Source organism: Acomys minous, assembly GCF_964271855.1.
Source record: "Acomys minous genome assembly, chromosome: 5".
Lineage (NCBI taxonomy): Eukaryota > Metazoa > Chordata > Mammalia > Rodentia > Muridae > Acomys > Acomys minous.
In genome coordinates, this window is record NC_140494.1 from 100,632,248 (window position 1) to 100,644,366 (window position 12,119).

The 12,119-nt window shown below is 47.0% G+C and overlaps 1 protein-coding gene across 1 annotated transcript; it reads left to right on the forward strand.

Annotated features, from left to right (window-relative positions):
* Positions 1–1,015: 1,015 nt before the first annotated feature.
* HSPA8 (heat shock protein family A (Hsp70) member 8) lies at positions 1,016–5,043 on the forward strand. The gene is made up of 9 exons (XM_084782506.1): positions 1,016–1,165; positions 1,733–1,942; positions 2,148–2,353; positions 2,467–2,619; positions 2,765–3,320; positions 3,532–3,734; positions 3,954–4,152; positions 4,242–4,474; positions 4,731–5,043. The coding sequence occupies exons 2-9, from the start codon at positions 1,738–1,740 to the stop codon at positions 4,914–4,916; spliced, it is 1,941 nt and encodes a 646-aa protein (XP_084638632.1). The 5' UTR covers positions 1,016–1,165; positions 1,733–1,737; the 3' UTR covers positions 4,917–5,043.
* The last annotated feature ends 7,076 nt before the right edge of the window (positions 5,044–12,119 follow it).

Below are 12,119 nucleotides of genomic sequence, written 5' to 3' on the forward strand. Positions count from 1 at the left end.
ATTTTTGGTAAAAGTCAAGTCAGGAGAGACATTACCTCATGTTACTGAAAATAAAAGGTCGGGATCACTCAATGAAGGACACAGGGCCGCCGGAAACGAGGACTGCCAGTGCCTAGCTCACCCACAATGAAAAGAAGAGTTGCCCTTTTGCACATTTATTTCCTAAACTGAGAAGTCTGGTGTGGCAGGGAGGGGACAGGCCATGCTGCTCGAGTCCGGAGGTGGGGAGGGGCGCTCGGCTCTGGGATCAGCTAAGAGGACGGGGCCATTTCTTTCACAGAGGGTCACGAATGAGGACCCTGGGGACATGTGACAGGTCAGGCACCTCGAGCCTCCCCACTGTGGGCTGCGGGTGGACGTGCCCCGTTTTGCGCGGGGGCAGCAAGGAAGACCGCGCGGCGCAGTAGCCACCCCCAAGGTAGACCCCCACGAAACAGGAAGCCTAGCAGCGCCCCTTAGTCTCAGGCTCCGAAACCACGGGTGCGCAAAGCCCGATGCCGGGAGACCACCAGCCTGAAGAAGAAAGACCGGGAGGGACGGGTGGGGGAGGGGCGCAACAACCTTCGCAGCCATTTTGTCCTCGCCCCACTTCCGTCTTCTCTTCCCGGACTCCCCCTCCCTCAGGCTGCCCAGGGTCCCTGGAGGCCCAGATCGCGGCGAGCACGGCTGTCATTGGTCCGCTGCGAATGCACCCACCCTCCTTCCTGTGCTCTCTTCCGCCCCCTCCCACCCGTGCTGACGGGCCGCGCCTGCGTACTCGCGCCCGGCCCCCTCCCATCCCCCGCCAGCCCTGAGTGACAGAGGACTCCCGCGCGCGGGCTCTCTCCGCCCCGCCCTCCCCTTTCCCCCCCGGGCCGTTCCGAGAGCGGGGGCGAGCATGAAAGTTCCAGAACGCTGCGGGCGTGCGTCATCGCGAGGGGCGTGGTCAGCGGCGGGACCTCGGATTACGTTCTCGTCCTTCATTGGTGCTGTCAGAAGGGCCTAGTGGTCCATTGGCTGGAAAGCTATGATAGGCAAGGGGATGGGGCGGGATCCTTCTGGAAGGTTCTAAGACAGGGTATAAGAGAGAGTGAAGCGGGCGGAAACCGGTCTCATTGAACGCGGTGCCAGCTTTCGGGGGGTCTTGTGTGGTCTCGTCGTCAGCACAGCCGGGCCTACACGCGAGGTGAGGCCTTAGGGGTTGGGTGGCCGTGGGTAGCCGGCGTGTTGCAGTGGTCGGTGGGACGCTCGGGCGGCGGGCTCAGGCCCGGGTCTCTAGAGACGGGAAGGGTGCAGCCGGAGAGGAGGATGGGCTGAGTTAGGGCGGCGCCGCCATGGCCTTGAGACTCGGGCGTGGCGGGGGATGGGAGCCGCGGCCTCCTGCCCGGGCCGCTTTTATCCTGCTTGCGGCTTAGAAGGCTTTCGGACGAGCAGCCCGAGGATGAGCTGTCTGGAGCAGATCTTAAAAAGGGGGATTCACGCTCCCGCAGTGTGCGGTCTGGGCGGGGGTGGGGGGGGGAATTGCGCGCTCCGACTTGGGGCCACGTGCTCAACCATTGTCGCAGACCTTCAGGACAGATGGTTCCTTTAGCCAGGGGCGGACTCTGCCAGGGTTGGCACGGCCGCCGGCACTGCAGCAATGCCGCCCTGAGCTTTTCTGCGTGGCTTCAGGTGATAGGTCTGGGCCGCCGACTCGATTGCTGATTGCGGCGTCTGGACGGAAATTAGCTAATCTGCCTTTTTTTCTTTCTAGCAACCATGTCTAAGGGACCTGCAGTTGGCATTGATCTTGGCACCACCTACTCCTGTGTGGGTGTCTTCCAGCATGGAAAGGTGGAAATTATTGCCAATGACCAGGGTAACCGTACCACACCGAGCTATGTTGCTTTTACTGACACAGAGCGATTGATCGGGGATGCAGCCAAGAATCAGGTTGCAATGAACCCCACCAACACAGTCTTTGGTAAGTTGCCAGCATTGGCGTGAAATTTATAGAGGGCCGGGTGGCAGGAAGTTTGGGACGGGGAAGTAGGCTTTCCCCAGGTAATTGCAGCCTGAGAAATAAATGTGGTGTTGCCATTGCTTTTTTTTCCCTTGCGGTGAGGGGGAGCACCAAGGTACAATCTTCCTTGACTTAATTGGAGTATAAATATACATTTATTTTACAGACGCCAAACGTCTGATCGGACGTAGGTTCGATGATGCTGTTGTTCAGTCTGATATGAAGCACTGGCCCTTCATGGTGGTGAATGATGCTGGCAGGCCCAAGGTCCAAGTAGAATACAAAGGGGAGACCAAAAGTTTCTACCCAGAGGAAGTGTCCTCTATGGTTCTGACAAAGATGAAGGAAATTGCAGAAGCCTACCTGGGGAAGGTGAGTTTCACTGACAGCTATTAACTATGATAGGGAATTGGTTTATTCTAATTCTCAGAGTAAGCATATTTGGGAATTTGCTAAGCAGACAATTTTACAATTGTATCTTCTAGACTGTTACCAATGCCGTGGTCACAGTGCCAGCTTACTTCAACGACTCTCAGCGACAGGCCACGAAAGACGCTGGAACTATTGCTGGCCTCAATGTTCTTCGAATTATCAATGAACCAACTGCTGCTGCTATTGCTTATGGTTTAGATAAGAAGGTAGGTGTTTCAAGCACAATTTTGGTTCAGATTAAGTTTTTGGGGGTGTTGACAAGGTTTCTCGGTAGCCTTGGGTGTCCTGGACTTTGTAGGTTCAGGATAATTGCCTGCCAGAAATATTTCTGAAATGTTTTTCTGTTGACAGGTTGGAGCTGAAAGGAATGTCTTGATTTTTGACTTGGGAGGTGGCACTTTTGATGTGTCAATCCTCACTATTGAGGATGGAATTTTTGAAGTCAAATCAACAGCTGGAGACACCCACTTGGGTGGGGAAGACTTTGATAACAGAATGGTCAACCATTTCATTGCTGAGTTTAAGCGAAAGCACAAGAAGGACATCAGTGAGAACAAGAGAGCTGTCAGGCGTCTCCGTACTGCCTGTGAGCGGGCTAAGCGCACCCTCTCCTCCAGCACACAGGCCAGTATTGAGATTGATTCTCTTTATGAGGGAATCGACTTCTATACCTCCATTACTCGGGCTCGATTTGAAGAATTGAATGCTGACCTGTTCCGTGGCACGTTGGACCCTGTAGAAAAGGCCCTTCGAGATGCCAAACTGGACAAGTCACAGATCCATGACATTGTCCTGGTTGGCGGTTCCACTAGAATCCCCAAGATTCAGAAGCTTCTGCAAGACTTCTTCAACGGAAAAGAGCTGAATAAGAGCATTAACCCTGATGAAGCTGTTGCTTATGGTGCAGGTACGTGTACGCTGTACTTTGTATAGTTTTTTACAGTCCCTACAAGAGGCCCATAACAATTCGCTGTGATGATGGATTCCAAAACCATTCGTAGTTTCCACCAGAAATACTGTGTTGGCTAGTTCCTTCCTTGGATGTCTGAGCGAATGTACTATGTTGAAGTGTGATTCAAGTGGTGGGTGTTGTTTCTAACATCTCTTCCCTTTTGTAGCTGTCCAGGCAGCCATTCTATCTGGAGACAAGTCTGAGAACGTTCAGGATTTGCTGCTCTTGGATGTCACTCCTCTTTCCCTTGGTATTGAAACTGCTGGTGGAGTCATGACTGTCCTCATCAAGCGGAATACCACCATTCCTACCAAGCAGACACAGACTTTCACCACTTACTCTGACAACCAGCCTGGTGTCCTCATTCAGGTGTGTGTATGAATTTTGCTTGGTTTGTGTAGAATACCCAGGGAAGTCTCGCTGTGATGATGGATTCCAAAACCATTCGTAGTTTCCACCAGAATTACTGTGTTGGCTAGTTCCTTCCTTGGATGTCTGAGCGAATGTTCTTCCCCAATTGAGCTTAGACCACAGGACTGTTTATTTTCTAAGCCCAATGTCTCAATTTCCTGTGTCTTTTTCCTCAAGGTATATGAAGGTGAAAGGGCCATGACCAAGGATAATAACCTGCTTGGAAAGTTTGAGCTCACAGGCATACCTCCAGCACCCCGAGGAGTCCCTCAAATTGAAGTCACCTTTGACATTGATGCCAATGGCATCCTTAATGTTTCTGCTGTAGATAAGAGCACAGGAAAGGAGAACAAGATCACCATCACCAACGACAAGGGTAAGTGGATAATAACTCATTTAAATAGGACAGCTTAACAAATGTGCTTACCTTTGAGACTTGCTTATCATGATTTTCTAACTTACCAGGACGTTTGAGCAAGGAGGATATTGAGCGCATGGTCCAGGAAGCTGAGAAGTACAAAGCTGAAGATGAGAAGCAGAGAGATAAGGTTTCCTCCAAGAATTCACTAGAGTCCTATGCCTTCAACATGAAAGCAACAGTTGAAGATGAGAAACTTCAAGGCAAGATCAATGATGAGGACAAACAGAAGATTCTAGACAAGTGTAATGAAATCATCAGTTGGCTGGATAAGAACCAGGTAGGTGTTTGCTGTTTGCAATAAGGGGAAGGAAGTAAATACTCAACAGGGTTGAGAAGGGGTCACTATGATGAATGGTTCCAAACATTCGCGGTTTCCACCAGAATGTAAGAGTGTTGGCAGTTACCTTCCTTGGATGTCTGAGTGACTAAATAGCTAAGGGGGGTGGCGGCTCCTTTATAATAAGGCTTGTGTGACAGCCCCTTAGAAAAGTAGCTATTTTAAAGATCTGATAATGTGGTTCTTTTCTCTTTAGACTGCAGAGAAGGAAGAGTTTGAACACCAGCAGAAAGAACTGGAGAAAGTCTGCAACCCCATCATTACCAAGCTGTACCAGAGTGCTGGTGGCATGCCAGGAGGAATGCCTGGTGGCTTCCCTGGTGGTGGAGCACCTCCATCTGGTGGTGCTTCTTCAGGCCCCACCATTGAGGAGGTGGATTAAGTCAGTCCAAGTAGAGGTGTAGCATTGTTCCACAGGGAAACATTTGAAGGACCCAAATTTATAACACTATCTATCCTAGGGTGGAAAATGCGCAACGTCTAATAAAACTATTTAAATTGGCACCACAGCAGTTGTCCTGACTGAGTCACTTTTAACCCCTAGCTGGCCTGGAATTCATGCTTCATAACTGCTAGGACAAGAACTTGTGCCACCATGTACCTGCACTACCCTTACAGGTTTAGCTCTTGACTGGTTAGTTGGCCTTGAACTAACAATACAGTTTTTCTGGGTCTTCAACCTGCAGCTTTGTACTGAGATTTGGCTTCATAAGTGAACATCAATTTAAGACAAGCTATTGATTGGGGCATAAAGTTCTCAGCCTGGGGGGTAGTAGTTCTTAGCTATGAAGTTTGTTGTAGGCAAAGACTTTAAATTGGGTGATATGCTAGTGGTAATTGAGTCCCATAAAATGAGTTGGTTTTGGGGACTCCGTTTTAGTCGTACATAATCTAGTTTTGAGCTGCCACCTAGTGGCTCTCAACTGCATACAGCTCCCAAAAAGCTCTTTCTGTAGTGAATTAGGAGCTTTGCAGGCTCCTGTCAAAAGCCTTCGCACTGAAGGCTAGCTTTCTGGCTCCCTAGTACTGCCATCTAGTCTAGTAAAAGATGAGTCCACAGCACATTTAAGGTTTTCAGGTGAAAAGGGAGAAAGTACAATTGCTGCATATGTAAGATAGCAGTGGGATTACTTATGCCTCGTTCAGTATTAGCTAGTTGAAGTCAGGATATATGGGAGTCCTGCAAGTGCAGGGGCTATCCATCTGCCTGAGTGGGCACACCTGGGGTCAGGACTCCTGGGGAATCTTTCCCTGTGGATCTTGGGGGGGGGGGCGGGGCGCTGGGCGAAGACGGTATGCTAGCACAGACCTCTGTTCCCTGACTGCTTTTAGTTTTGTCCAGTCACTTGCCATTCACTACCATGCCTGGCTCTTAAAGATTTAAAGGATGCCTGGTTTTGAGATACGGTTTCTCTGTGTTAGCCTTGGCTGTCCTAGACTTGCTTTATAAACCGGGCGTCTACACAGCAATCCACCTGCCTCTGCCTCCTGGGGATTAAACGGGTGTGTCTGTCTTGGCTGTATTTCTAAAGATTTTCCTTAACAGATTAAAGGTAAATACTTAATGAGCCATAGCAATAAAGTTCTTAGTAGTACTACAATATTTGGTGTAATGCTGAGTCTGAAGCTTCGAGGTTTATAGGGAAAATAGCGTCTTGGCTTTCACAAAAGTTACATGCATACTGATTTTAGGACATTTGTCCAGCAGATGGCAGTAGCTAACTAAAGCAATTGCCAGGGTCCTTGGGGGAAGCTATTAGAATTATTTTCCCCAAGGCAGGATCCAAGCACAGCCCTGTGTGTCCTGGAATTCTGTAGACCAGGCTGCCCTCAAACTAAGATGTCCACCTCCTAAGCTGGAATTAACAGCATGAGCCACATTGCCCAGCTGGAACACTGGTGGTGGTGGAGGTGGTACTTTTTCATGTTTTTCACAAGTCTTGTTAATTAGCATGGCAAAGGATAGGGTAGTAATAGAGCAAGCCCCCAAACATCCACATTTATGTCCAAGCATGGCATTCTAAGATGAGCAAAGTGCCTTCCTAGGAATGGTGTAGGGAATTGCTTGAGTAGAGAGTTCAGTGTAAGTGAGGGTAGAGAGGAGAGTATAGAAATAAGGGGGTAGGAGGGATAAAGGCCCAGTGGTCAAAAATAAGTTACTGTGTTACGTAGTTCTCTGAACTTCTTTGGAAAGACTGCTGGGCACCACGGTTCAGCTCAGGTGGTAAGGTTTGACCAGCAGGCTTTAGTCCCCACATCACATTGGACACAGGACTGTAGGTAGCACATGGGAGGGGAAAAGAGGATGAGAAGTTGAGGGTCATCTGTAGTTTTAGGAGTTCAAGGGCAGCCTTGCCTATAACTCGTCTCAAGAACGGTTTTAACAGTTCAAGTACTATCTTACTTATGTATATATTTTGTCAATATTTGGTTTATATCCACAAACCCTACAGTCCTTTAGATCCATCTGAACATTTTGTATATGTAGATGCACGCATAAAACACATGGTTTTAGGCCAGGTGTGGTGGCGCACGCCTTTAATCCCAGCACTCAGGAGGCAGAGGCAGGCGGCTCATTGTGAGTTCTAGGCCAGCCTGGTTTACAGAGCAAGTCCAGGACAGCCAAGGTTATACAGAGAAACCCTGTCTCGAAAAACCAACCAAACAAACAAAACACATGGTTTTTAGTGACTGCCTTAGCATATTTTCCACCAAGTTACTGGAGGGGGAAAGAGCAGAGAAGGGAAGAACAAATGAGAGAGAACTTGTATTTGGGAAGATGCAGAAGGAATAGAAATGAAAGTTTTCCTGGGCTGGAGAGATTTCTCAGGGGTTAAGAGCACTGCTCTTCCAGAGGTCCTGAGTTCAATTCCCAGCAACTACATGGTGGCTCATAACCTTCTGGTGTGCAGGGTGCACACAAGCAGAATACTGTATATGTAATAAATTCACCACCTGCCTCTACCTCCTAACTGCTGGATTACAGGCGTGACACACCTCCCCTAGCCTTAGATACTTTTGAGCAGGAGGGATTCAAGTGTGAGACCATTGTGCCTATTCAGTATGTTTTGATCTATATTTGCATTGGGCCTCAATTCAAACCAGATAGTTTCCACTCAGATAAATACGAGCTGAGACGTGAAGGCCAGCTGCAAGCAAAAAAACCAATTGTAAGAACCTTGGGAAGTTCAACAGAAACTTTTTGTTGCTTTTGAATTTATTGGTTTTGTTTGTTTGTTTGTTTTTTTGTCCAGAGACCTGCTGTGCCCTCCAAAGGTGTGCAATGCTGAGCAAATCACTTTTCTGAAGCTATCTGGGAAGTGGAGGTTACACTACTCGACCTTATCATCAGGAGAGTGAAGTGAGCCAGTGTGGGCAAAACAGCCCTGCAGTTGACTTGGGAAAGTGCTCAGTGATTGGGCTATCACTAGCTATAAGTAAACACTATTTCCTAAGGGTGCCATTATAAGTGCAAAAAAACCACACAGAGATAGTTTTAAAATAACAGATTTATTGTCTCCAGTGTAGACTGGAGGTCTAAAGTCAGCATTTGGCCTTGCTGGGGAGGGAATCTGACTCCCCAGTCACCTGACTGTGCTTGTAGCTGTGTAAGTTTAGCCTTTAGAAGACCACCTTAAACATCCACTTCCCAGTCACCTTTGTAAGGACTCTACTTTCAAATTTGGAAAGTTACTCGCTAAGGTTCTGGGATTGGGATTCAATGACAATTCAACCCATAGGCATCACATTCCTAGTTGTCACAGGGAAATAACCTCCCCAGTTCTTGTGTAAAAACAACAACAACAAACAAAACAAAAAAACAAAACAAAAAAACAGAAAAGGAACCCTAGGACAAAAATCCAAATACCTGCTCTTTACTGAGACTGAGTGAAAGGCCTTTTGATTGGCGTCTTTAGAGCTGCCCCAGCAGAAGCCCACCAGCTGTGGAGCTCTTTTCGCTCTTTTCTCCTCCTTCATCATCCCTCCATAGTCCCTCCGGATTCCCAAACAATGCCTAATTCTATTATTTCCAGTGATTTCCCCGTGGATGGCAGTTTATTTCTGTCATCAAGTCTCTGATGAAATCTATAGCCATGAAATGTTTAGTCCAATCCCAACAAATCGTGTATAGTGTTAACATGTCACAAGCTGCCCGAGCCCTGCATTATGTGGTAATTTGGAAGCGAGAGAAGTGATAATATAAGGCTGGGCTTCCTTTGTGAGCTCGCATTAATGCTCTAGCTGGTGATGTCAATTGACAGCCCATCGATTTGGGCTAATAGTGCATGGAGGGGGCAGAATTGGGGCAAGGCAGGGGATAAAGGCTATCGACGTCCAGCCACCAGGATCCCGGCAGCTTTTAATCTATTACTGCCCTCTTTTAATGCAACTTTCATGTCAACTGCATTTCCTCTTACTAGCTCTGCCTGCTGAGCTGAACTGCGAAGCTAGTGGGGTGCCACCCCCAGAGTGGCTCAAAGTTCCCCAGTATTGATTCTGTGATGCTCTGGGGTGTGAATTATAATTATTTCATTAAGCCCTTTAATGGGTATCAACCATGAACCTTCCCCAGCCCAGGCTGAGGAGGCCAGGGCGAGGTCCACATCATTAATCTATGTTCATCTCGTTGGCACCAATTGTCCAACACTCAACCCTTATTTAATTTTTTTCTCTCCTATTATCGCGTCTAAGGTTTTAGCTAGAAGCAGGTCGATCTGCTCCCAGAGAGGAATTGGGAAGAGGAGCTGGCTGATTTGGGGAGACTTGAGGGGAGGCCACAACTGAGCAGACTTCAGAGCTGGCTGTTCCCCCTAAGGGACGAGCTTAGCACATCTCAGTCCTGCACTGCCCAGCTCCTCTTGGCTTGTGCAGGGAGGTGACCCAGGAGATCTGGTGACAAAAGCGGAGAGTTTGATCAAAGGTATACGCCACCACACCCGGCACTTTTTTTTTTCTTTTAATCTTTTTGGCTTTTTTCGAGACAGGTTTTCTCTGTGTAGCCTTGGCTGTCCTGGACTCGTTTTGTAGACCAGGCTGGCCTCAAACTCACAGCAATCCACCTGCTTCTACCTTTCGAGTGCTGGGATTACAGGCCTGCACCACCACACTCAGCTTTTTTTTTTTTTAAAGTACAATCTAATTATCTCCCTTGGAATATGGTCTGGCTTTGGGGTCTGGCTTGTAACAGACAGAATGTTGACAAAGGGATCCAAGTCTAGATTATCAAAGCCATGTGGCTCCCACCTGGTTCACCGTAGAAGTCTTCAGCCACCTTGCCGGAGTCTGTTCGTCTTCTTTTGGGCAGACCACCCAGACAAGTGCCTTTGGCCAGAAGCCCAGAAACAAAATAAATGTTCCTGGGTAGTTTGTCACACAGTAACAGAGTTAGGACAGTTAGTTTGGTAACTAAGTTTGGTTCTTCACATTGTCCTTAAGTTCAATCACCAAGCTATGTATAGAAAGCCTTAAATTAATAGCATGAGCCTCACTTCCCCACTTTTTTTTCTTTTCTTTTCTTTTTTGTTTTGTTTTTGAGACAGAGTTTCTCTGTGTAGCCCTGACTGTCCTAGAACTTTGTAGACCAGGCTGGCTTCAAACTCACAGAGATTAGCCTGCCTCTGTTTCCTGAGTGCTGGGACTAAAGGTGTGTACCATCATGCCCAACTCCCCAATTTATTTTCAAGTTTTTTTTAAAAAACATGATTTTAATATGATTTTTCATATAAATATTTAAAAATCAACTTTTAAAATCATTATGTTTTTTGTTTGTTTGTTTGGTTGGTTGGTTTTGGTTTTTCTGAGACAGGGTTTCTCTGTGTAGCTTTAGCTGTGCTGGACTCGCATTGTAGACCAGGCTGGCCTAGGACTCACAGGGATCCACCTGCCTCTGCCTCCTGAGTGCTGGGATTAAGGGTGTGCGCCACCACAGCCTGGCTCATTATATATATATTTTAAGGTTTATTTATTTTTACTTACTGTGTTTTGCCTGTGAGTCTGTGCATCATACACATGCAATGTCAGTGGAGGCCAGAAGACGCCCTTGAACTCCTGAGTCCCCTGCCTCTGCCCCTTAAGTGCTGAGAATACAGGTCTGTGCCACCACGTCCAGCAAGCAGCTCGATTTTTGTTAAAATAGCAGGGATGTTATTGACTCCATAGCTCAAACTGAGTAAAGCTGACAGTTTAATAATCCTAGATCTGAAGATGGTGCAACTCTCCATTAGGCCTTCAATAATCCTTCAGCTGGTAGTTAAAAATGAAGAACTCTTGTGTTTTATTTCTTAAATCTATTCCTATTTATATTGATTTGTTTGGGTTTTGATAAATAACTCATAGGTTGAGGTTGAGCTAGCTAGTATCCTCCCATCTCTCTGCCGCCTGAGTGCTAGGACTGCAGGTGCTATGTAATTAGCTGCACCTGGCTAATTATATTGTGTTTGATGCTATTATAAATGGGATTGTTTCCAAATTTTGTTATCTAGTTATTTCTTTCTTTTATATAGAGATAGCATCACATTTAAGTATTGACTATATATTGTATGACGCTGCTAAATTCAGTTACCAATCCTAATAGTTGCTTATGTGCCTTTTCTCGATGTATTCTGTGATCTTCGGGTTTTCTATAGCTGCTATTGCATGGATGGAGCTTTGGTGTATCCTCAATTTAAAGTACACTTGTTGCACATGGCAGCCTACCCAAGACAAAACTGCACAGAGACAATGATGGAAGAAAGGGACTAATTTGAGTAAATTTTGTTTGTTTGTTTTGGTTTTGGTTTTTTCAAGACAGGGCTTTCTCTGTGTAGTCTTGCCTGTCCTGGACTCGCTTTGTAGACCAGGCGGGTCTCTGCCTCCCGAGTGCTGGGATTAAAGGCATGCACCACCGTGGCCAGCTTAATTCAAGTAAATGACAGAGGTCACTGTTCAAAGAAAACTTCTGGGGCTGGAGAGACAGCTCAGTAGTTAAGAGCACTGACTACTTTTCCAGAGGACTCAGGTTCGATTCTCAGTATCTGTGTGTTGGCTCACAGACATCTGTTGCTCCAGTTCCAGGGGATCTGACCCCCTCTCTGGCCTCTGAGGGTACCAGCCATACATGTGGTGCACAGACATATGTGCAGACCAAACACCAATAAAGCACATAAAAACAAGTAAATATATTTAAAGCATCTTACAGGAGAGACTAGTTTTTGTTAATATTCTGGAAGAGTCAGAAGTCACTTGGGTTTGTTCAGGTTTTGTTTCTTTGAGACAGGATTTCATGTAGCCCAGGCTAATCCTCAACTATGTAGCAGAAGATGACCTTGAACTCCTGTTCCTCCTGCTTCTGCCTCCTAACCTCCCAAGGGATGGGACTGGAAGCGTGGGCTACCACAGCTGTTTTTTTTTCTTTGATGTGAAGTACTATTGTATGTGGCAAGTTGTTAAACATCCTTCTCCCCTACTTACTACTGAAGTCCGGTGGTGTCCTCAGGTTACAACAACAACCAAACAATGCTCCCATGAATGCACCTCTAGGTGTCCTCTAGGGTAGAACCACATTTGAGCCCTCATTATGGAGTTGGTGTTGGGGTAAACAAAGCCC

What these genes read in the sequence shown, in the direction of transcription:
- HSPA8 (XM_084782506.1), top strand. Translation starts at nt 1,738, where the DNA reads ATGTCTAAGGGACCTGCAGTTGGCATTGATCTTGGCACCACCTACTCC. An exon ending in CCCCACCAACACAGTCTTTG is followed by an intron (nt 1,943 to 2,147) that starts GTAAGTTGCCAG and finishes TTTATTTTACAG; the next exon opens with ACGCCAAACGTCTGATCGGA. An exon ending in CTTATGGTTTAGATAAGAAG is followed by an intron (nt 2,620 to 2,764) that starts GTAGGTGTTTCA and finishes TTCTGTTGACAG; the next exon opens with GTTGGAGCTGAAAGGAATGT.